Genomic DNA, 27,183 nt, shown 5'->3' with positions numbered 1-27,183 from the left:
CAAGGGTGTAGTTGAAAATATTCTCGTTAAAGTTCAGGATTTTTACTATCCGGCCGACTTTGTTATTCTTGACACGAAGTTGCTCATGATTCCATTCCCATCATCTTAGGAAGTCCTTTCTTGGCAACCTTGATGCCCAAATCAATTGTCGGGATGGCTCAATGACTCTTTCTTTTGGAAATCTTTTTGTAGAAGTTAACATGTTTAGACAAAAATAGGGACAACTAGGTTTCCTGTAGAAGGGAAGTGAAGTCCATTGAGAGTTTTGTACCTCACATTAGTGCGGTGACACTTTAGTCCCCACACCAATGGAATACCCTCTTATGGAAGAAGACAAGGATCCACAATTTCTACTCCTAGATGTAGATAACATCAAGGAGGATTTCCTTCGACTCTTTTTGCAACCCTTCTTTTTGGCCTCGAAGATTCTCTCCTATTGACATCCATTCATCTTTTGACGCCATGACGGGAGAAGAATTTTTTGCCCTCTATCCTAGTGATTCTTCTTACCCACCTATTAAGGAATGTCTTGCATATCTCAAGGCCTCTGATGATATAGACCTAAGAACACTAGTTGAACACCATTCACCCACCTCACATCCTCATGTCACTCATTCACCTTTCATCACGAATGTTCCTCGCCCTCTACCTTTTCAAGGAACCATTGAGTTTGTACTTGACCTTGGCGTTTCTCCTATGCTTCATAACTATCTAAAACCAACTGGTGAAGAAGTAACACCCAAAGGACAAACCACGACACTTTTTTCATTTTTTTCCATTTTTTCCTTCTCAAAATTATCCACATCCTATATATCTTCCACACCCATCAATTTTCTCCGTTCATTTACTTGGCATCCCCTTCCGTAGGAGGACAAAGAAGAAACTGTATGCTTTCGATTAGGTTTTAGATCTATAAGGCTTTGCTCTCATTCCACTAAGCTCGTCATAGGAAATCTTGGTGCTTAATTACGTTTGATGGTACATTCCATGTTAATTATTTGTGGAAAGACCCACAACTTTTCGATTGTTGATATATGGTAAAATGCATTTTAATACATATATATTAGATAAAGTCTCGAGTATCTAACTATAAAATACTCATTTTATTCCTCGGTGTACTCAATTCCAATCTTATGTTATGGGGAGTGCACCATTAAGGCAACCGGACCCTCCTTTTAGGGTGAGTGGTTGTAAGTGTCCGGATTCTTAGTCTACGTTTCATATGACTCACGCATTTATCTCTTGCACTTTTTCTCGTGGATTGAGTAGTGCTTCTCATGGAGTGAGTTTCATTTTTATTTCTTTATCGTAATTTTGTTTTGTTTTCTAAAAATCAAACATATAAAAACTAAATAAAGTAAAAACATAAACATATATTAGTAAGTCTAGGAATCGACTTTAAAAGACCCAAGTTTTCGAACAATACCAACTTTCTAGAGTTTAGGCCAAACAAAATTTTCAAACTTAAAAAGAGTTTTCCAATTTTTGTTTGGGGGGTGGTATTTTTGGTATTCATTTCAAATCATATTGCCACCCTAAGCCTGTCATATATTTACTCCAAAGAGTTTGTGTTTAGTTAGTATCTACCAGTTTAATTGTGCTTCATATTATCATATCATCTTTACAATATTTTACATTACAGTGCATGCAATTTTTGCCACGTTTCTATGGTAAATTCTTTCCTTATCTCTTTACACTTTGAGGACAAAGCGTTGATTGTTTGGGGGTGGGATAGAAACATTTGCAAAAATTAGACACTTTTAGGATGTAAATTATGCACTTTTATTTATAAAATGTTAAAAATTATAAAAATTAGTTAGTTACATAATTTAATTGTGCTATTGAATTGTTTCATGAACCCCCACTTCTCCCAAATTGTTTGGGGTGGTATAGAAACCACGATGTAAATGTTAAGCACATATTAGGTTGTATATTACGTATTATTTGTCTTAAAAAATAATAAAAATAAAAATTAAAAAGTTTATGCTATACACTTAGGAATATTGGTATTGTTTCTTTCTCTATGCTCTTAATAATCTAGAAGTCTCACGTAGCTTTTGCATCGAAATAGTTTTTAAAAACTTAGGTTAATATGTAGGTAATAATCTTTGCATCTATCTATAAATATATTACATGAGTATCTATGATTGTTTGGCAATAAGTTTATGAAATCTAGGCTAGAGTACTTATTCTACAAATCCTGTGAGAATATAGCCTAAAGCTTTATATGAGTGAAACATTTGAGAAATGACACAAGGGAGAAGTATATTCGAATAGAGAAATCACCGTCCCACTTGCTTGACCACTATACCATGTCCTAAGAGAATTTAGGCCCTTTTTGGATCGATATAGCTAGAAATTCTGACCTAAGTATATTTTCCGCTAGTAAAAGCTAATCGAGCCTTTCATTAGCCCTTCCATTAACCACAATTCCTTTACCCATTACAAAAAACAAAACAAAATATATATATAAAAAAAAAAAAAAAAATCAACCTACCCATTTTAGAATAAGTCCGAATAGGATGAGTGAAGAAAGAGAAGAGAAAAACACGTAAAACAGAAATTAGTTAGTTGCTTGAAAAAAAAAAAGAAAAGAAATTTCCATCCAAAGAAAAAAAAAAGAAAAAGAAAAAATAGAAATAAAATAAAACTCCAAAAATAGAATAAAAAAAGTCGAAAAGCCAAAAGAAAAAGGCTAAGGATGGAAACAAAGTGCAGAAACAAAAGAACAAGGTTTTCTCTAGTTACGTAATATAGAAGACCCTATTATCTCGGACTTGTCATTTTGAATATCCGTTTCCTTCATTCTTAAACCATCTCCTAATCCCATGACACCTAATAAAGACCTCTAGCTCAATTAGGAATAGGTTAGTGGGATAGTAAGTGGCAGATGTGTTTGATCAACTTCGGCTTCCTTGTGTGTCATTGAGATTGTAAGGTAAAGTATGCCCAATCGCACACCGAAGCAACAAAACTTGAGTGGAAAAATCAGAGTGATTTTTGTCTTGACGTTTATGTGAGAACCTACTTAAGGACGCTATTCCAAAGTTTCAGAAACGGACCTATTACTGCATTTCATAGCATTACTCATTGTATATATATTTATTCGTAGATGATTGATTATTATGCATATATTAGCTTAGGTTTCGATATGATTATTCTGTATTCATTGCTAGTGATATGTATAGATAATTGAGACATAAATAAGGAAACAATAGTTTTATTTCTTAGTCGTTGTAGTATAGATGAAGTTTGTGAGTACCTTCACTGGAAAACTCTCCGAGAGGCTATAACTTCGTCCACTAGGGAATTCCTAGTGGTTTAAGGCCTTGTTGCATATATGGTCAATGCAATCACACTCAAATAAACGAGTAGATAGAACTCCATTTTTTGGTCACTTATTCTAATTTCTCATCTTTGCTTGAGGACAAGTAAAATGCTGTTTGGGGGTGGTTTGATAAGAGCCCAAAACTGTAGTTTTAACCCCTTAACCATCATACTTTTAGACCAATTATGTGAGTAATAATTAAGAGTTAATACTGATTATGTGTTTTTATGCATTTCAGGCTTCAAAGTCCATTATGTGCAGAAATGTGCCACTTTAGCGAGATAAAGGAGCAAAGGTCGCTTGCTAAGGAGTTCTGTGAATAAAGGCCAAGATTCAAAGAGACAAAGCCTTTGTAAAGCCCGGTCAAAAGCTGAAAAGTCAACACGCGTAAAAAAAATTCACAAGTCGTGAGAACTTCGAAGGCCGTATCTTTGGACTCAGACCTCAGAATTGGGAGTATCTTATGTCAAAACGACCGGCTCGGAAAGAGCTTTCCAATGGTCCAAGCCTTGACCAAAGCAGAGGAGCAAAAGTGGACGAAATATCTGTCGAAGCCAACTGCAGCCGAAGAGCCCATTTTGGACTAAAGAAATTGGGTTTTGGGCCCGATTTTCCGGCCCAAAACATGGCTCCAAGCCCATGCACGATTTTTGGATCTGAAAGTATAAAAACAAAAATTTGACTCTTTGTTAAAAAAAAGAAAAGGAGGTTAGGTAGTTAAATTAGGTTAGGTAGAAAGTAGCCATTAGAGATTAGTTTTTAGATCCAGATCTAGTTTTACATTATTTAGTTTTACATTAATTAATTAATTTATTTCTTGAGTATTGAATCATTGTTTTTATTGTTCATTAGATTAATAAGTAGTTGTTATTTATTCAATCATATCTTGTTCTTATTGTTCTATTAGATTTATAAAGTTAATTACTTATTCCATAATGACATGTTCTTATTATTGTTCTTGTGTTGGGAATGGTAGTATAGAAATTTCACATCAAATCATTACTCTCACCATTGTTCCTTTTGGGTTTGATTAGTTGAATTCAATTTAAGTCTAGACAGTTAAGAGTGGAACGAATCCTTACTCATTATATTTAATATTTAATATAATGTTGTTAACATTAATATTTAATATTTAATATTTAATATTTCTACTGTTTTTATGTTTATCAAGTGCACATTAACACGCAATATAGATTATAAAACATTTGATGCCTTAATAAAACTCGAATAATGTGCACTTGTTATCAAATATAGCCTAAAGCCTTGATGAAGGCTCTTATCACACTACGTTTTACAATTGATAAATGTAAAAAGATAAAGTTTACCTACGAAATGAATGATAAAACTCAAAACGTAAGTAAACTAAAACTTATTTTACGTGTCTAAATTTATCAAAGATTGTTCTACTATCGATCTATTGAACAGATATAGTGGAGTAGGAAGTTCGTTCCACTCCTAGTCCTTCCGCATGTTGTGTTTTCTAGTATAATTACTCTACTCTAAGTCTAATGAAAGATTTACGAAATGATAACTAGACTACGATGCAACTACCCACAAGATGCAACTAGTCGACTATTTAAACAACTATGAAAATACTACGTCGATTCTATGATAAGGAATTAGGGGGGGATTGATTCCACCTTAGCTCAACTTAATCCACTAACGACAAATCGTTGTAATCCGAATTGAACTGCTTCGCAGAATAATCTGGTTATTCCTAATCCCTAATTACACATGGCATTTCTACCAATTCATAACTAGCATATGAACGATTACACCCATTCTCATGGTAAACTAATCATTTCTAGAGTGGAAAGAAAATTACGACTATTCAACACTAACACGAATCAAGCCTTCATCAAGGCTTCGCAACCCCCTCTAATGGAGGTTTAGCCGAGAATCATCACGCTATCTATCCCAATCAAATTCGAACAAGACATGATATAAAGATTGAAACTTTGCTTATTTAAACTAAAATGGAAACTACTCATGCAAAAATCTATTCAATCTAATAAAAATAAATAATTGAATCTGAGAATTGAACTAAATAAGTAAATGGAAAATGAATAATAAAATAATGATTCAAATACTAAATTAATAATCTACTTTGTTCTAAAGTAATTCATTAAACATGAAACTAGATCTAAAACAAGATATGGAAAACTAATTAATTAACTAATTGAAATTCTAAAACTAAGTTCTAAAACTAATTACTGGAGGCTAACTAATCAAATTTTTAATCTAGGTCTAACTATCTACCATTAACAAAGAGTCAAGCTTTTGTTTTATACTTTCAGATCCAAAAATCGTGCATGGGCTTGGAGCCATGTTTTGGGCCAAAAATCGGCCCTGAAACCCAATTCTTCGAATCGAAAAGGGCTCTTCAAATTTGGATTTGGCTTCAACAGAATTTTCATCCACTTTTGCTTTTTGATTGGGTCAAGGCTTAGACCATTGGAAAGCTCTTTCCGAGCCGGTCGTTTTGACATAAGGTAGGCCCAATTTCGAGGTCTGAGTCCAAAGATACGGCCTTCGGAAGTTCTACTGACTTTGTGTGTTGTTTTTGCCCGCGTCAACTTTTCAGCTTTTGACCGGGCTTTACAAAGGCTTTGTCTTCTTCACTCTTGGCCTTTAATCACGGAATTCCTTAGCAACCGACCTTTGCTCCTTTATCTCGCTAAAGTGGCACATTTCTGCATATCATGGACTTTGAAGCCTGAAATGCATAAAAATATGTAATCAGTATTAACTCTTAATTATTACTCACATAATTGGTCTAGAAGTATGATGGTTAAAGGGTTAAAACTACAATTTTGGGCTCTTATCAAACCACCCCCAAACAGCATTTTGCTTGTCCTCAAGCAAAGATGAGAAATTAGAATAAGTGACCAAAAATGGAATTCTATCTACTCTCGTTTCGCTGAGTGCAATTGCATTGACCATATGCAGCAAGGCCTTAAACCACTAGGAATTCCCTAGTGGACGAGTTATAGCCTCGTGAGAGTTTTCTAGTGAAGGTACTCACAAACTTCATCTATACTACAACGACTAAGAAATAAAACTATTGTTTCCTTATTCCTGCTCTAAATTAACTATACCTCTCACTAGCAATGCATATAGAGTAATCAAGTCGAAACCTAAGCTAATATATGCATAATAATCAATCATCTATAATAAATATATATACAATGAGTAATACTATGAAATGCCTAGCGAGTTTAGTTTACAAACTTCGAATAAGCGTCCTTAAGTAGGTTCTCACAATAATAGTCAAGATCTGACACTCGATTTTTCCACTCAAGTTTAAGCTACTCCGATTGTGCGGTGGGCACACTTTACCTTAAATCTCAATGACAACAAGGGAAGTTGGAGTCAATCAAACACATCTGCCACTTTACTATCACACTAACCTATTCCTAATTGAGTTGGAGATCTTTATTAGGTGTTGGGGGATTAGGAGATGGTTTATGTTTCGACCCCCACCTACGTGGCGAACGTCCATTGGTAGGAATCTCCACTTTATTCGTTTAACCGGCGGGGCTAAAGCCCAATTTATATACCATGAATCGATGTGCAGGCCCGTTAACTCATGTGTCTAAAATTTGAACCTTAGCCACATGGCTTGCCACTAATGTAATGCGTTAATTTATGTCCAGTTCGTTTCTTATCAAAAGAGATAATTATCGGTTGAGAGTTATATTCTATCCACAATGACTCAAGCTACAAGAATACTTGAGCTACAAGGACTCTTTACTCTACCTATATAAATACCAAACTATTTTTCATTCAACTACATTCTTGAGACTTGATCCCACGATAATTTGGAGTGCGTGGCAACGCAAGGGGTATAGTCTCATCATTCCCCGATCACCATCATTTTTCTAATTACTTTTCTACATTCTCCATCTTTTCATCAACACTTGGTGTTTTGATCATATTTGGTCGAAACATAATTGGCGCCGTCTACGGTTCTTATACTACACCCTCGATCACGTTCTGCGAAAGTTATGACACATACTCGAAGAGCTCAAGGTCCCGATGTGATTACTAACGATCATCACGAACATGACGGTCAAGGACAACTTGGTGCTGACAGCATAATACCTTCTAATACTGTCGTTCCACCAATGCGCCAAATTATTCAGCGTGAGGTTATTGCCTCTGACGATTCTCCAATATCTAATGCGGATAATGTAAGTCATATGTCTTGAGAAGCACTTCTTCAAAAGTTAAAGGCCGTCCATAACGCGAATAATTACTACAAAGCGTCATCTTAAGCGGCGGCTCCACTCGCAGAGATGATGTTGTATCCGTCACACCACAACGTCACACACGCCAACGACATAATAGTGTGTTGGATCGTTTAAGTGGTGAGGATGAGATTAGCGATATTATTAGCGACCATCAACGAGTTAAGAGTAATGGGCGACGAATTCCCCGACCTCCACCGAGAAATCTCCACCCACTTGGTCACGTTCTCGGTAGGCAAGGTACTGCTAATAATTGTCCGAATGCACCCCACGATCCTACAAATTATCGGCAAGTCCCGAGGAATTCGAGTGGCGAACAGAATAATGATCGCACTCATGATCGGAACCATCAGTATGGTGAAACACTTCAGCAACGCAGTTCTTATCATTCCGAACATTATCGTACTGAAAGCCCAATGTACCATCCACAATCATCTCGACATGGAAATAATGAATCTTCATCGTTTTCTTCTCGTTCTGTTCGCTCCCATAGGCGTTATCGTGACTATGATCACGATCCAACAGATACGGATCTGATGACTCCTCACCGTGTCAGAGAAATGATTAAAAAAGCTCTTCTGGACAGCGATCCTTTTGAATAGACACTAGAAAATCTGGCAGTTGAAGATGGTATTTTGGATAAATTTTCTCTCGCCGTCCAAAGGGCTACTCATAACAAAACTTCAAACAACCAGAGTTTGATCAATATGATGATGTCGAGGGTTGCCCTATGCTTCATGTGATTAATTTCACAAATAAACTGGTTTTATCGAGAGGTGATGATGCTTTAAAATGCAAACTTTTCCCTTCTACATTAAAAGGGGAAGCGTTGGTATGGTTTAGCGAATTACCTTCGCGCTCTATTCGTCGGTTCAAGAACTTAACCGAAAAGTTTTCAAGACGTTTTCATCATAATCTCAAACGTCCAAATAGAGTCCAAGTTCTTTTCAACATCAAGCAACAACGTGAGGAAACTCTCCGTAGTTTTATCGCTCGTTTCCGCCAAGCTGTAGTTGAGATTTTTGAGCAATCCGATCTAATGGTGGCTTACGCTTTTAAAGAAGCTATCTTGTTTGATAAAGATGGGTTATACAACTCTCTTGTTCGGGATATTCCATCTTCCGGCGTCGTTATACCGGTGAGTTCAACAATTTATCAATGTTGAAGGCGACCGCGGTACACTTTCAACAAACTTCTCATGACAAAGATAATAAAGGAAAGGATTTCAATGATCGACAAAATAAATAGAAGAATCCGACTTTTGATCAACAAAGAACCCGGTCGAAGCCCCGTATAAGAAAGAAGACTCCACGAGCAGGACTGGAAAGCCTTTTACTGATTTTGAATTAACTCCGCTTAATACCAAATATGCGGCAGTTTACGACAAAATCAAGGATAAGAGTCTGCTCACTCTGCCGTTTCCCTTGCGCGACGACACTAAAACAACTCGCGATAAATAGTTATGGTGCAAATTTCATAATGATTATGGTCATGAGATGGAGAATTGTCGGTCTTTGCGGGGAAGAATTGAAAAGCTTGTGCAGAATGGGAAACTTGATCAATATGTGCAGAAGAAAGTAACAACTCAAGCTTTAACTATCACTGATCACAATGTCATTAAGGTTGGACATGCCATCATTGATTCATTGTCCAATACTCAGTGGAAAACTGCTCTTCGTTCTAAAGTCAAATATCTGTCTAATTTGTACGAAGTTAACGGGATCAATTTCGTGGAATGTTTTCGCACGGAGACTATTGAAGATCAACCATTATGTTTCACTGACCAAGATCTAATGGGCGTGCATGTTCCTTATTATGATGTTGTCGTGATAATGCATTATATCACCGTATCGTGTACAACGATATAATGATCGACAATCGGTAGTTCAACTAAGCGTCATGTTTTAAGGTGTTATCGCGGTATTCCTTTTATTGATAACTTGGTCACCCCCCCGCTATCGTTGGTTTTGATGGTACCGCTACTCATTCGCGTTGGAAAGGTGTCTCTCCGGTCACTCTTATGCGAGAAGGAAGTCAATATTGATTTCTTATTGATGGATTATAAATCCCCTTACAATGTCATCCTTGGTCGAGATTGGATTAATTATATGGAAGCTATCGTCTCAACATATCATCAAGCCATCAAGTTCTCATTCAATAAAAAGTCCGTAAGGTCTTGCGATCAAACAACCATCTCTAATTTGCCCGCGACAATGTTCTCGATGATTATAAGAAATCTGAAGTTGTTGGGCCGAACTATTCGAGAGTTCAAACGCCGTCAAATAGCAATTCAGACATCCGGGACCTTCGGTTTACTCTGCCAATAGAAATGTTGAAGGACCCCGACGATCGATCCACTTTTAGAAGTTCAAATTGGCAAACTCCACGAAGAGACTACTTTTATTTCAGCCGAACTTCGGAAAGAGGAGAGACAAGAGCTTATTTTGTTATTGCGGAAAAATAATCATGTGTTTTGCTTGGCGAATAGAGCAAATGCACGGGTATAGATCCTTCTGGTGGCTTGTCATAAACTTCGACATTGATCCTAATGCAAAACCAGTTCGACAAAAGCCCCGAAGGATGGCCCCGATAGAAAGATGAAAGTGAAAGACGAAATCGACCGTCTCTTTTGTCATTAACTTTATAAGGCTGTGACTTATCCAACATGGATGTCAAATGTTGTCGCGAGTGCCTAAAAAGAACTGCAAATTACGTGTTTGTATTGATTTCACAAATCTCAATAAGGCTTGTCCGTTCATCGTATCCATTGCCTCATATATCCGAAATGGTCGATGACATCCGGTTTTCGGTGTTTGTCTTTTTGGATGCTTATTCGGTTATCATCAGATTCCGTTATTCATTGAGGACCAAGAGTTCACTACATTCATTACAGACCAAGGCATTTACTGTTACCAGGTAATGCCTTTCGGTTTGAAAAACGCTGGAGCCACATATCAAAAGCTAGTCAACACTATTTTTTCTGACCTACTTGGAAAGACAGTCGAAGCATACATCGACGACATGGTTGTCAAATCTACAGAAGCACCTGATCATCTTACTGATTTGCAAGCTGTTTTTGACAGACTCTCCAATGTCAACATCCGTTTGAATCCGGCTAAGTGTTCTTTCGGTTTATCATCTGGTAAATTCTTAGGATACATGATGACTAGACGCGGAATTGAAGCAAATCCGGATCAGATTCGAGCTGTCCTTAAAATGCCTTCTCCGACGTCAAAGAAAGAAATTCAACAACTTACGGGGCGGCACGGCTGCCCTAAATCGCTTTATCTCTCGTATTACGATCGATGCCGTCCTTTTTCCATACATTGAAAGACGCGTCAATTTGGGCCGGAGGACTGAACTTGAATTTCGTCATTTGAAAGCATACTTAGTCCAACCTCCGGTTCTTGCCGGTCCGACAGCTTTGCGGGGACCTATAGGTTCGTATTTAGCCGCCACGATCATCGCCGTAAGTGCCGCCTTTATTTATCAACGGTGGCGATGGGCGTCCTATATTCTTTGTTAGCAAGACTCTTATAACTACTTTGAAACAAGATATTCTCGAGTGGAGAAAATTGCATTGGCTTTGGTTCATCTTTGCCGACGTCTTAAACCTTATTTTCGGGGCCGAAGTCGTCAAAGTTTATATGGAATATCCACTGCAAAAGCTTTTTCGCAATGCTCAGGAATCAAGTCGCCTCGCAGAATGGGAAAGTTACCTTAGCGCTTATAACATTGTGTTTGAAATTCGCACAGCTGAGAAAGGACAAGCTTTGGCTTCGCTAATGGCTGATTTTCCAATTGAGGATATTCTTATGTCTGACGCATTATTAGACGAAGAGAATGTCATCGATAACACGCCATTACCTCTCAGGGATGATGATTTGCCAAACTTATCAGATGTATCTGCTGATTGTTGGATTGTTTACACTGATGTTTCGCATAATAAGTATGGCTCCCGTATTGGGTGTATAATCTTGCAACCGAATGGAGAAAAAATTGAGAAGTCAGTGCGTTTGGGTTTTGACGCTTCAAATAATGAGGCCGAAAGTGAAAGGTTATCATTTGCGCGGCTTAGCGCCTTTGCTCTTCACTTGGGGGCGACTAAGCTACAATTATTCACAGATTCTAAGTTAGTCGCTAGCCAGTTTGGTGGATCGTATGCAGCTCGTGACGATAGAATGGAGGCTTATGTGGACTTAATTCATCGGATTGCTCGAAATTTTGATTCTATCAGTATTGTGTAACGTCCGCGTCATGACGTGCGACATGTGGATTCTCTCATATATTTATCCGCGGCAGTTAAGTCAGATAAGCCTCGCCAGATTACCATTGAATTTCAAAAGGAACCGAGTATCGATCTGTCCATCGAGGATGTGCGCGATATGTACATCACTCAGAGTTGTTTTTTCATCAAGACATTTTCTGAGGAATCACGTCATGCCAATTTGATATCTCCTGTGCTAACTCGGAAGCGCAAGCGTGATCTTGATAATCAAGCTATCATTGTAGAGAAAACGCTTGATCCACAACTTATGCTATCAGATGACCACAATGATCTTGTCAATGATATTGTCTCGGTCCATACCGACGACGATCATGAAGCTGACAATGCTCCAAAGGTTCTTGATATAGAGCTAAGTTTTCCATACACCTTGTGACGAAAAGGATTGGCGTCTTCCTTATATCACATATTTACATGATCACATCTTGCCTCCCAATCATAAAGTGGGTGATCGTGTCAAACGCGATGCTTGGAAATATTGTCTCATATCGACTTGAGCGATGCATTTGCAACTTTATCGCCAAAGGCACAAGTCTTAACCCTATGCTTTCATTGTCTCCGGCCAGAGTGAAGGTTTGCTCGTCCTGGCGGAAATTCATTCAGGCCTATGTGGGAACCACTCCCGGGGGCGAAGTCTAGCTCATAGAGTAATGACACAAGTATACTGGTGGCCGTACATGCAAAAGGATGCTAAGCGTTTGTCTGAGAAGTGTATTCCTTGTTAGAAATATGCTAATATGGGAAATCTACCAGCAACAGAACTTCATCCAATCTTGAGCCCTTGGCCATTTGCAAAGCTCTGGCGGCAAGAGTTTCTTACTTTACCATGGCGATTATTTTTTACCAAGTGGGCTGAAGCTATGCCCTTAGCCCAGATCCATGCTTCAGATGTTAAAAAATTCTTATGGCGAGACATTGTTTGTCGTTTCGGTATTCCAACATCATTGACTTTCGACAATGGCAAACAATTTGATGATGAAGAAATTTGACAATTTTGTTCTGACTTGAGGATTAATCACAATTTCTCGGCACCATACCATCCTCAAGCTAATGGACAAGCTGAAGCTACTAACAAATCCATTCTTGCAATGCTCAAGCGACGACTTCAACAGGCCAAAGGAAATTGGGTTAAGGAACTTCCTACGGTTATGTGGGCTTATGGAACCACACCTAAGCATTCAACTGGATTTTCTCCGTTTAATCTTGCTTACGGTATGGAAGCGGTCTTGCCTACAGAGTTGATGGCACCAACCACACGAACTTCTAACGTGGAATTGGAGTCGAATGATCAAGCACTTGCTCAAGCCAAAGCCTTGATAGATGAGACAAGAGATATTAGTCTTCAACAGTTAATTCATTATCAAGTTGATATGAAATGAAAATATGATAAGAAAGTTCGACTTAAAGTGTTTGAGAAAGATGACTGGGTACTCTGTCGAAAGACGAGGTTGATAGATTCTGGTAAATTTGGAGAAAACTGGACAGGTCCATACATCATAGATCACCACCCCCACCAAAGGATATTATTTTCTCCGAGATTTAGATGGGAATGTTCTCAATAAGCTGTGGAATGCGTTTCATCTGCGCAAGTTCTATAAGTAGATTTTAGTTGTGTTTTTCTGTTATCCTGGAGAAATAAAATAATACAATATTTAGTTTGTTTCTAGTTCAGGCATGTATTTTCTGTTGTTATCTTTGCATTTTTTAAGACTCGGTAATCAATAAAGAAGCAGTTCTTTCACTTCAGTTCCAATGGTATAATTTTGATTTTAGCGAACCTTATAATCGCTACAACAAAATCTGGCAAAATTACCACGCGTTTAATTTAAATGGATCTAAGTTGAACGCTTTTACGCTCGCTTAGTCGTTACTATCGCTATAACAAAATTTGGCGAAATTACCACGTTTAATTTCGTCAGTCTAAGTTGAACGTTTTTACGCTCGCTTAGTCATTACTATCGCTACAACAAAATCGTGAAATTACCACGTTTAATTTTGTCGGTCCCTAAAAGTCGAACGCTTTTACGCCAAAGCGTCGTTACTATCGCTACAAAAAATCGACAAAATTACCACGTTTAATTTCATCAGTCTAAGTTGAATGCTTTTACGCTCGCTTAGTCGTTACTATCGCTATAACAAAATCTGGCGAAATTACCACGTTTAATTTAAATCGGATCCTAAGATGAACGCTTTTACCTTAGTCGTTACTATCGCTACAACAAAATCGGCGAAATTACAACGTTTAATTTCGTCGGTCTAAATCGAACAGCTTTTACGCTTTTAAACAGTCGTTAATATCGCTCCGACAAAATGGCAAAATTACCACGTTTAATTTCGTCAATCTAAGTTGAACGCTTTTTTCGCTTAATCGTTACTATCGCTCCAACAAAATCGGCGAAATTACCACGCGTTTAATTTTGGCGATCCTAAGTTGAAACGCACGCTTCGCGCTTAGTCGTATTATCGCTACAACAAAATCGGCCAACGCATTACATTTAATTTCGTTAGTCTAAATTGAATTGAACGATTTTACGCGGCGGCAGTGTCGTTTTTCTCCGCTATGTCAACATCTCTGCGGCGTTACGCCGTTTCGTTTTTCGGGGTTACCCGTCGGAGCATTTTTAAGCTCAATCTAATTTTGCAAGCTTAAAGTTAGCATTGGGGCGTTTCATTCTATTTAGGTGTCATCTATATAATTCAACAACATTGTCAATTTTCCACGGGTATGTTATCGACATCACAATGATATTCAATTGCCAACACATACTTTATTTTTATTCAAAAAGAATTTTTAGCTCTATGGTATTACAAACGCCAAAATCACATGATCATTGGTTTGGGCAAATCCAATGGTTCCTTACAAACTTTTAGCATATACAACTTCGTTACAAATCTTTGTAATTCATCTTCTCCGCGTTCTAGTTCATCTCCCGTTTCTATTAAAGTCTCTCGTCAATTGTCTTCACGGACGATTCACAAAGTGCCATTTGCACGCGTGATTTTGGCCGAGCCGCTCGTTTAAATCTGTCATTAAACTTGTTATTTTTCTCCCTCTTTTTTGCGCGTTTAAGTTCCTGATCTTTGGTCACCACGAGTGCCTTTAATTCTATCACATCTGCTTTTAAGTGTTTGTGTTCTTCCATTATCTCACAGGCTTTCCCAAAGTCTTCGTACGATCTCTTCTCGGCTTCTTCCGTCCAACCGGTTAAGTTTTGTTTTCTTCTTCTAACTCTCTGCTGTTGGTTTAAACTTTAACGCTTTGTTTGCCTCTTCCAATTTTCGGTTGAGTATTTTCACTTTCTCTATTTCTTCTACGGCATTGACTTCATTCGGATCGATACTTTTCTTCGCAACTTTTTCATGAATTTCTTTGGCCCGTACTACCGCCGTTTTAACCTGCGGCGAAAAATATCTGTTTTCATCAATCTTTCAGAATTAAACACAAGTTTGCAATAAATGATAAAAAAAAAATACTATCATACCTGGTTCATAGTATCGAAAATCATTGACACTGCTCTGTCATATTCTCCGATGTTCTCCGTATTCTGGTCACAATTTTGATATTTTTCGAGCCCCTCCATTGGCGTGGTCTCTGGCGATACCTTCGCTTCGTCGTCCAGACTTGAACATCTTTGCTTCATCTACCAATTTCATCGGTTTAGTGTTGGACATAAATTTCTTTACCGTCCTAACGCAATAGTAAAAGTCAACGGTCCACTTCTTTATTAACAGATTACGTGGTTTTCCTCCATGAGTAGTATTACCCCGACGGTTACTTTCCGGTGGTGGTTGGATTCTTTGCTCCCCATTTTGTTTTGCCGTTTGTTTTCTTTCACCGACTTTGTGTTCTTATTTGCACTATCTTTTGTAAGTATCACGGTTTAGTTCTTTTTCCCCGCCATTCGTTTCCTATATATACCAAACCAGAGCGAGATATTACATCTCCCCACACTTTTACATATATATGTTTTCTACGGTACATACCTTTTCCTCTTTGTGTTGAGAATGTACTTTATTTCGTCTGGGCTGTTTTGTGCATTGTAGTCTCGTCCCCTCGAGGCATCATACATTGTAACGTTGGTTGTCTCTCTTGGTCTCCGTTCGCCTGTTTTCTTGTGGAACATCTTCTTTTGTACAATTTGCTATTTGTGTTTGGCAAGCTCAGCACTAATTCTCGCTGTGTTAATTCTGTTCCATCTTCTTTTTCACTATTGCTATCGCTGCCAAATATTGCATTTATGAGAATCTTATTCTTCTTCGCCATTTCACTATGTGTCTCCTTGGACCTATCGAGCTGTTGTTCAATACCCCTATAGTGTTGGAAATCAACAATATCATCGAAATAGCTCAGATCTACCAATCTTTCGTCAGAACATTCATGAAAGAAGAAACGAAGGTTGTTATCCACTTCCTTGTCCAATTCAATGTTTGGTAGTGTACTCGCATTTTCTGTTAGACACAAAATAGCTCGTGTCAGTCAACAGTTTACTCGTTGTACAATTTTCAATACTTATGTTTTGGCTTACCTCGAAATTTGTTCGGCACTTTAAACTCTGTCGGATTCCACTTCCCTCGCAAGCGGTATAGAAATCTATCCCATCCGGTGTATACTTTTGGGAACCCTTTAAAAGTTCTGTTTGAATCCTTGAATTCAACTTCAAATTTTATGTACCCTTTCATCAGTATGGCTTTCGGTCATATCAACGCGAAGATTTCTTGAGCCCCAAACCTTCTGTTAAATTCATTTTGTAAACGGTGCGCTCTCGTAAAGATTAACCAGAACTATATTGGCAGTTGTCCCGGTGCAATTTGCCACCACTCCAATAATTGCGCAATTTCTTTGTTCAACGGAATTGTATTCCTGCAATTTAATTGTGTGTAAGCCATTACTACTTCATCTTCTTCGACTTTCATTTTAAATTCGTACACTTCTTCCATCTCAAATTTCTCGAGTCCTAGTATTTTCTGTATTTCCTTAAGCGACCATCGACGCGGTTTCAGGTAGTCGTTGTATTTGTCACCTTCTTTCCACCTCACCAAGTCTCCGATCGTCATCGAGTTTTTTTTTTCTTCTCGATTATCTTTCATCCGTGTAATACAGTCATTTCTACCTGCTAAAAAAAAAAACCGGGTCAGATAGCTCAAAAACCAGATGCACTAGCTCCACAAGGGTGAACCGGGTCATATCAAGGCAACACAGGTACGGTGCCCCTCCTTGGCTGGCACGGTACCGTATCATGCTTTGTAATTTTAGTTCCGGATACACTTTGGCCATATTAAAAAGAGCAGGTACGGTGCCCTTCATTAACTGGCGATGCACCGTATCATATTTGTTAACATCAAATTTGAACATGAGCGCCATCGTCAATATCTCTTCCTCACCATCTTCTCCAGCAGGTCTTCACCTATGTTAATATATTTTTGTCGGTGATATTTTTGTCAGTATCTCTTTCTCACCGAGATAGAAAAATATGAGACTATGTTCAACAGGTGATATATTTTTGTCAGTATGAGCGCCATCGTCAATATCTATTTCTCACCGTCTTTCTCACCGAAAAAAAAAAAAAAGTTAATATATTTTTTATTTTTGTCGCCACCTATGTTCAACCCTTACAAGCCAAGGTAAGGTCGTTTTCTCTATGGGCAAAGACGCGAGATTTCTTTTTCACATGCTCGCTGATGATGGAAACGACCCACGAAAATCAGCACCACCGCTTAGTGTTTTCCCCACCTAGACAGGTTGAATCCTCCTTGTGATAAGGTTAAGAGGATGGTTATACCTAGTGCTATCAAGGTGTGGAGTTTTAACCTAGACATAAGTACGGTTTGATGGGATCAATACAAGGAGTATAAGGAGTAAAGTTTTAATTACCGAAAATCTAAGATGAGCTGAACAAGTGCCTGTTCGATGGAAGATGGCACACAACGTTCAAAAGCAGCAGTAATACGGAAGAAGACGAGCTTTATGCGACATCAAAACTTCTCTTGCCTACGTTTGTTATGTTGGATGAGCGTACATTGTTTTTTCTGGATTGGGATATGCGGCCCCAGCACTTATATAGGATTATGAGCGGGTTTTCCAGTGTTGGTGGGATTCTTCTCCAACTCCAACTTCATCTCTACTCTCAATTCTTATCTCATCCGAACACTTTGAGTCCAATTCCTATTTAACTTCCTTTTATTACTATTATTACTAAACTGCCCCTACATTTAATTTTCAACGGTATAATCCAAGTTTCGCTATTCCGTTGGCACGCATTGTCGAATTCAAATTTTGTATTATTACGTGACGCGTTCGGTACGGTTTTCGCCAATCGAATTTTTTTTGCAATTTTATTTCTGTGCATATTTTATTTTTTTCTGTGCATTTTCGGTCATCTTTTATTTAACTACATTGCGTCCCGTTTACGTTAGTTTGACATTATTTCGTTCACGATAATTCACAAATTTTTTTTTTTGATTAATTTTTCCAATTATTTCTTTTCGAGCGACACTTCATTATACATTACGCTCATTTTTTTTTTCTTCTTTACCATATGAACTTTGTTAGCGCATGCCAAAGAGGGGCGGTGTTTCGACCCCCACCTACGTGTCGAACGTTTATTGGTAGGAATCTCCACTTTATTCGTTTTTAATCGGCGGGGCTAAAGCCCAATTTCGATACCATGAATCGATGCGGGCTCATTAACTCATGTGTCTAAGGCTGAACCTTAGCCACATGGCTTGCCACTAATGTCGTTAATTTATGTCCGGTTCGTTTCTTATCAAAGAGATAATTATCGGTTGAGAGTTATATTCTATCCAATGACTCAAGCTACAAGAATACTTGAGCTACAAGGACTCTCTACTCTACCTATATAAATACCAAACTATTTTTCATTCAAAACTACGTTCTTGAGACTTGATCCCACCGATAATTTGGAGTGCGTAGGCAACCCGCAAGGTCTGATCTCATCATTCCCCGATCACCATCATTTTTCTAATTACTTTTCTACGTTCTTCGTCTTTTCATCAACACTTGGTGTTTTGATCATATTTGGTCGAAACAGTTTAAGAAGGAAGGAAATGGATATTCAGAAAGGACAAGTCTGAGATAATAGAGTCTTCATATTATGTAACTAGATAAAACCTTGTTATTTACTTTTGCTTCTACACTTTGTTTCCATCCTTAGCCATTTTTTTTTTCTTTTTCTTTGGCTTTTGACTCCTTTTATTCTATTTTTTTTGGAGTTTTTATTTTATTTCTATTTTTATTTTTCTTTTCTTTGGATGAAAACTTCTTTTCTTTATTTTTTCAAGCAATTAACTAACTTTTTGTTTACCGCGGGTTTTCTTCTTCTTTTTCTTCCTCATTCTAATCTCAGACTTATCTAAATTGGGTAGGTTGAATTTTTTTATTTTTTTTGTTTTGTAACAGGGGTAAAAGATTTGTGGTTTATGAAAGGCTAAAGAAAGGCTCGAGGGGCTGACTAAGCGGAAAATAATTCATAGGTTTGAATTTACGGCTATATCGATCCAAAAGGGCCTAAATTTTAAGCTAAGGATATGGCATAGTGATCAAGCAAGTGGATGTGTGATTTCTCTATCCGGTTTTACTTCTCCCTTGTGTTTATTTCTCAAATGTTCCACTCATATAAGGCTTTAGGCTATATTCTTACAGGATTTGTAAAATAAGTACTTTAGCCTAGAGTTCAGAAACTTGTTGCTAACAATCATAGATACTCATGTAATATATTTATAGATAGATGCAAAGATTATTACCTACATATTAACTTAAGTTTCTAAAAATTATTCTAATGCAAAAGCTACGTGAGACTTCTAGATTATTAAGAGCACAGAGAAATAAAACAATACCAATATTCCTAAGTGTATAGCATGAACTTATTTATTTATATTTTTGAATTTTTTTTGAAATTTTAACTAGAAAACAAATGCATATTATACATATTTATATCCTAGCAGATGCCTTAATTACACGTGTTTCTATGCCCCCCCCCCCCCCAAACAAGAAGCATGCTTTGTCCTCAAAGCATTTAAATAAAGAGGGTAGAAAAATACCATGGAAACGCGTGAAATTCTGGAACATCTGCAAAACAAGGTTAAAACATACTAATATAAAACCGACGCGAACTCTATAAGAGTTCCACCCATTATGGGGTTAACAAGAATCAAATTGCTTGGGACATAAGCGGACACTAACTAGAATTAAAACTTACCTTATCTCCCCGCTTTATTCATCATCTTCCTCATCCTCTTTTCTATAAAGAAGTGAGGTTAGTTCAGCGATCTGCCATGCCATGATAATTTGCCGGGCTTCCCGCTATTTATCATCTATTATTGCTAACATATTAAGCCCCACTTACGGCGGGGGTGTAGGGTGCAACCTGATGAGGTTGTATCCTCCACCCTTTGCCAAATCATTGCACGGAAAGATCGAATAATACTATTGGTGGGTCGCGATTAATGTCGCCGTAATCCAATCCGTGAAAACGTGTACAAAAATAGGAAAGAAACATAGCATAATACGGAAATTAGAACACACTACACCAAAAACAAAAATCGAAGAACGACACTTTTTTTTGTTTACTAACGCTTTTTAGGCGTAACTAAGTTCCTAACGTTTATTTAGTGTTAAAATTGCAAATAATGTGTTAGTTAATTTTCCCCGATTTGAGAATTAATTTGTAAAGTATTTATAAAGTTTTGTTTTGACATAAAACCGTAAAGGTTATTAAGATAATAAAAACTAGATTAAAAAAATATATATATATATAATAGAAACTAAATAAAATCGAAAATTAGAATTTTGGGCGAAAAAAAAACCGCGCTCTTCTCTCTTCTCTCTTCTCTCTTCTCTCTTTTATATTTTTTCATCCCCTGTTTTTCAACCAAACAAACAAACACTTCGCCATACCACCGACATCCCTCTCTCTCTCTCTCTCAACCAAACAACACTTCTTACCACCACCGCAGGCATCCGGTAGTTTTTCTCTTCCTTTTCCTTCTTCTTATGCTTTTTATGTTTTTTTTTCATTAACTAATTTCCACTTTTATGCTTTTTTTTCACACTCCTCTAGGTGTTTAATCCACCATTGCAAGTAATTTCGGTGCTAGTTTGCTTCAAAGGTATGATATTTATTTTGAAATACAACAAAAATTTTTGATTTTTATTTGATATCTTGTGTTCTTCAAATAAGTTTTCTTGGTTATCCATCCATGTACACCTGACACACACTACTGAGAAGTATGTGCTGTTGAAGCATGCCAAACAAGCACCTTAGGCATTACTGAACTTGTTATGCTAAAATATACTGAAGCCTAGTGTACGAGACCTTTAGTTTTCCTTGTACACCATCAAACCAGTTAAGGAGAGATCAAAAAATAAAAGAAAAGCTGGAGAAAAGCAGGTTCAAAATATTTGAGTTGAGAGATAAAATTCATAGCAGGAAACCCACACAAATATTATATAAAATTCATAGCACACGCAAATATAAAATTCATAGCAGGAAACCCATGCAAGTATTGAATCTCCCTCATTCAGACAAAGATTGGGAATTCTTTCCCCGTTTACTTGACTTGAAATTGGGAGTATGCGAATCTCATCCCATTGCGCCGCTGCGATATCCTAAATTCTGCTTCGATGGTGAGTATATGTCCTATTCACGGTCCCTGTGCTTCCGAGTCCTTACATGTCAGTTTCGTATACAATAGCCTGTGTTAGTATACTATTTGCTCAATCTACCTATTATATTCTAACCTATACCCACTATCATATGGTTTGTTGTTTTGAGTACAACCATATTATGTATCATATGCGCTGCTTTATATATGCAAATACATTTTAAGGGGTTAAGTAGTAGAGATACCTTTCAGAAGAGAGGGTTTTCTTAACTTTAAGCTCACACCCATCACAGTCCATACTGACCATAAGTTCCCCAGTTTGCAATAGTTTATTTTTCTTGCTCTTTTCATGGTTACTGCTTAGCGAACTAGAAAGATATTCCAAAGTCCCTGCAACACCCATATGTACGTTTCCTTTCTTCTAAAGAAACTTTGATCAGAGAGCCTAGGATTTGATGTTTTTGTACTGAAATTCAATGACCTAGTGCAAGACCATATAATAGATTTCTCTACAGTGGGTGTTCTTTAGTGTATTTAGACTTAAGACCATCTTTTCACTTTACTATTTTACTTTGTTTGTCCCTTTTACTTTTTCTTCCCTTACTTGTGATAGATAATTGATCTCTTGCAATGAGGACTTGGATTTAAACTATGAGTACACGGGGGGACTTGGGCCTGCAAGTAGACATTGCTCACACATATGCCCCCATAGTGTAGGAAATTCATAGTTGGGCAATATAAAATTCATAGGAAACCCACGCAAATATTATATAAAATTCATAGCACACGCAAATTATAAAATTCATAGCAGAAACCCACGCAAATATTTATATTTGAGTTCATACAATATAAAATTCAAAGCCCATTAGAAACTCACGCAAATAATTTTGTAACCAAGAAAAACGCAAATTACATAACAATCAGGCATAAAAAAACAATTGTTTTTGGGAGTTGTTAGTTCTCTGTTTCAGTTTGTTGGTTTAATCAGGCATGTAATGGGTATGCTCTATTAGTACTATTCAATATATGAATACTATGCTGTTTGAACTCTTCTTTTGAGTCTCTGGATTGTTTGTGGAAATGCATCTTTGTGGTTATTATCTGTTTACATGTTATTATCGTTGTTTTATCCTATGGTTTTTTTTCAAGTAAAATGATTGTGGTAAGTAAACTAATCGATGGTGTTAAAACTGACTTTGAGAGATCTTTTCTTATATGTCATTATTTGGACAAATATCTTGTCGTCATTGTCATGAGTGAACTCGAGTGTTTGTACTTTTCTTTAGTGTTTCCTTGTCAAATTTGTTATGGTGACTGGATTAAAATATTGAGTATACTTACCTTAGTGGTTTGATACTTTGCCGATATTTCTACCGAAAAAAAATGATACTCTGCTATTACCTATACTAGACTTGCATATTGAAGGAACTCCCTGATTTGGTATAATGAAGTTAAGTAAATAGTTGTGGTCAGATATGTCATATTGCAAGCTCAAAGTCACTTTCATCCTTTTGCCTCTAAACTATTTTGTGTAGATTTTATTTTATTCTAAACGGTGTAGTGTAAGGAGTTATTTTGCAAGATGTCTCAACCAATTCCAAAGGATTGGATGAATGAAATTGACAGATTTGGGATTGTATACAAGCAAGGGTGTCGGATTTTATTCAATTTGCTAGTGACAAGGACCTTACATCGACCACGTGTCCTTGCCCTTGTAATAAGTGCGAAATAGGAAAAGGTTTCCGTTTGATATAGTGAGAAAACATTTGATTTTGCATGGTATAGAATCAACATATACGTGTATGGGTTTTACATGGTAAGAACCCATATAAGGATCGAATGGTAGACCGAGATCAGAAAAAAACGATGAGGTGAAGGACTTAGAATGGGGAATCTTGTTGGCGTTGCTTATGGCATACATGAAGGGCTAGCGGTGATTTTGAATGGAGGCGATGAAAGTGAGGGGGAAGATTTGGAACCACCATATGTTCTTGAACCAGATTTGGGTAAAAGGTATAATGAATATAAACAAAAAGCGGAAGAAAAATTATACCCTTCATGCGAGGCTCCTATAACAACTCTCGGCGTGGTGGACCTACAAAACTTGAAGAAGCAATATAATTGGTCGGAAAACAAGTGACCCCAGCGCTCTTGTCCATGTTAAGAAAATGGTTGCGGAAGGAAACACGTTGCCTTTAAAGTATCCCGTAATGAAGGCAATGTTAAAAGATTTGGGAATGAAAGCCAAGTGTATAGATGCATGCGAAAACAACTGTATGTTATATTGGAAGATCTGAAGTTGACTTAACGGTATGTCCTCAATGTGAAACACCTAGATACAAAGTGAAGGAGGGAAAAACGGGAAGAAAGAAACAAAAGAGGCGAAAAGTATTGAGACATTTTCCTTTGATTCCAAGACTCAAGAGGTTGTACACAATAGCATGGATAGCGCGAAATGACATGGCACAATAGAGCGACACCTTCTTGGAATTATATCGCGAAACCCAATCGATTCACTTCAGTGGAAGACATGTAAAGATGATTGGCCGGACTTTGCTAAGGAAGGGCGTAATGTTTGGCTTGGGATTGCAACCGATGGATTCAATCCACGTGGAGTTCAATCCACTGTTACGATTGTTGGCCTTTGTTTACATAGTTCCTTATAATCTCCCTCCGCCTTTGTGCATGAAATCTGAGTTCCATATGATGTCATTATTAATACCGGGGCGAAGGCACCGAAGTCAAAACATTGATGTATTTCTTCAACCACTAGTTGATGAGTTACAACAGTTATGGAAAGAAGGGGTGGCAGCTTATGACATGTACAAAAGAGAGCACTTTACTTTGAGGGCTATGTTGATGTGGGGATTCATGATTTACCTCGTATGGTAACTTATCGGTACCGTGTAACACATGGTTACAAAGCTTGTCCTATTTGTGGTGATGAAACTCCGTCTATGCATCTTGGGAATGCAAGGAAGATCGTTTATACAAATTACCGGATGTTTCTTAAATCTGATCACCCATTTAGGCAGGGCAAGTACTTAGGACTTAAGACAAAAGAGTTAAACCCCCCTCCACCAAGGTTAAAGGGAGAAGTAATTGAGAAAATGCTAAGTCGTGTCCATTATGTACCTGGTAAAGTATTAAAAGGTGCCAAACGGAGTGTAGATGATGTAGATGTGGTTGCTATTGGAGATGATGAAGATTATGAAGTTACTGAAGCATGGTATAAGAGGTCTATTCTCTTTGAAATGGAATATTGGCCGAAACATAAGATTCGACATGTTATTGATGTGATGCACAATGAGAAGAATGTGGCAGAACACATAATAAATGCGATTCTTGACAAGAAAGAGAAAACAAAGGATACAGTTAAAGCGAGAGAGGATTTGAAGAAAATGGGGATTCATAGTGGTCAGTGGATGCAAACAGACCCAATCACAGGGAGATCTGTTAAACCAATGGCCCCATTTGTCTTGAATAAAGATGAGAAACTTGAGTTTTGCACAATTTTGAAGAACTTGAAGCTTCCTTCAGGTTTTTTGTCGAATTTAAAAAATGTTGTCACTTTGAGTCCTCTTGGTTTGCTTACAATGAAATCACACGACTATCACGTCATTATGTGTTACTTGCTTCCAGTTTTGCTTCAACACGCTTTTCCAAAACATCGTGATTTGCGTAGAGCTATTCACCAGATTAGCTTATTCTTTAATCTCCTATGTTCAAAAGTCTTAATCCGAAAGGAAATCCAAGTTGCCAAATACATGGTAGCAGAGGCATTGTGTGTGTTGGAAAAGTATTTTCCAACCGCTTTTTTTGATATCAGCATCCACCTTTTGGTGCATTTGGCTGATGAAGGGCTGATTTGTGGACCCGTGTATCCTAGGTGGATGTATCCATTTGAACGGTATGTACAATTTTACCTTTATTTCATATTTAATGGCAATTATCATCGAAACTACTAAGTACAATTTTGGATTTGTTTATTTTAATAGGGCAATGAAGGAGTGTAAAAATATTCCGAGCAATAAACGCTATGTTGAAGGCTCTATTAAGAGTCCTATATTGTTTCGAATCATTTAGGTATGCTATGGAGTACATGCCAAATTCACGGGATGGAAATCACAAAGCTACTCGTGAGGTGTTTCTAGATGAAGATGGAGAGTATTGTGATGAGGGGCCTATACTTGAGGGTAAAAGCGTGACCCTAGGCAAGGAACAATGGATACAAAAATCCGTAGATGGGTTCTTTTTTCGACTAGGCGTCGAAAAGCTTGATGAACATTATAGGTTTGATTTCTTTTTTGACACATTTGACTTGAAATTACTAGTCTAGAAAGTCATAATAAATAGTCATGTCAAACTGCATAAACAAATTGCAGTGAGTATCGTGCCTTGCAAGCAAGTGCACGTGGTAAAAGAAAAGGGATAGCAAAGACAGAAGTGGAGATACAAACTGAGTTCATTGTGTGGTTATATGACAAGGTATTGTTTTCTTCTATTCATGTATTTAGTTTACTAGGATATTACAATTTGTACTTTTAACTTTCTAATTGTCGTTTTTTTTTTCACTTCACAGTTGTTGGCTGAAAAAGACACAAATTGTGACTTATGGCGATTTGTCCAAGGACCATTGTTCAAAGCTAAAACGTATAAAAAGTATCGTGTTAATGGTTTTGTGTTCTCTACTAGGTCGCATGATGAAACAGTTGCTACACAAGACAGTGGTGTTTGCATGAATGCAATCACTACATTTACGTCAAGTAGGAAGGACAAAAATCCCATTGATGCATCGACTAAGTGGTATGGGGTTATCGAACAGATAATAGAGCTGGACTATACGACCTTCCAGCATGTTGTCTTTTATTGCAATTGGGTGAAGGTGGAGGACAAGACCAATGGTTGTAAACTTTGTCAAGATTCTAATTTGGTGATGGTTAATCTCAATAGGCTAAAGAGTGTTGATCAGTATATTGATGAGCCGGCGATTCTTGCTTCCGAGGCTAGTCAAGTATTTTACTCAAAGGATTTGAGAAATCCTAATTGGTGGGTAGTGATAAATTCACCTAGGCGATTGACAAGTCGAGTTGATGAACTAGATGCACCAACCGACTTCCAATCTATTCTTGAGGACCAACCTAATTTGCGAAACTTTGATGCAAAGTCTAACCTGATTGTAATAGTTGCATTATCACATTTTTAAGATTCTTAGATATTTTTAAGATTCTTAGTTGCATGCAAACTTCTCATTTTCTACTTTTTCTATTTTGAAGTTTGTTTGTGCAATTAGGTGAGAGTTATGTTTTTTTATTATCAAGAGTGGTCTTTATAAATGTATACTTTTGAACTTTTTCATTTTTTTTTTGTGGTATCCTAGTTTTACCTCTCTGTTCTAACAATTTTTTTGTCATATTAGGCTATTTAATAATGTCATCAGGTCAATCACAACATACTGCTTCCCAACCTTCGAGTTCAGTCCCACATCCATCTCATAATTTAACTTCCGACTCACATACATCTCAGCCTTCGGAAGCTTTACCAACGATTACCAAGTTACCTATAGAGTTCAATGAGGATGGCGTCGCTGTGGGTCCTAACCATGCCAAATGGAATACCCAGGTTGGAGTTTATGTTCGAGCTCGTATTCCAATTCATTACAAAGATTGGAGAAAAATAGATGGAAGCTTCAAGGATAA

At 37.4% G+C, this 27,183-nt stretch overlaps 1 protein-coding gene across 1 annotated transcript; it reads left to right on the top strand.

Moving 5' to 3' along the window:
* Window positions 1-23,369: 23,369 nt before the first annotated feature.
* LOC147523919 (uncharacterized) lies at window positions 23,370-26,690 on the top strand. The gene is made up of 6 exons (XM_086572897.1): window positions 23,370-23,497; window positions 23,776-23,794; window positions 24,316-25,394; window positions 25,571-25,777; window positions 25,870-25,972; window positions 26,067-26,690. Exons 1-6 carry the CDS (start codon window positions 23,370-23,372, stop codon window positions 26,688-26,690), a joined length of 2,160 nt encoding a protein of 719 aa, XP_086429023.1.
* Window positions 26,691-27,183: the final 493 nt, after the last annotated feature.

The sequence above is a fragment of the Coptis chinensis genome, chromosome 1 (assembly GCF_015680905.1).
Source record: "Coptis chinensis isolate HL-2020 chromosome 1, ASM1568090v1, whole genome shotgun sequence".
NCBI classification, from domain to species: domain Eukaryota; kingdom Viridiplantae; phylum Streptophyta; class Magnoliopsida; order Ranunculales; family Ranunculaceae; genus Coptis; species Coptis chinensis.
This window is presented reverse-complemented; position numbering and strand designations above follow the sequence as displayed.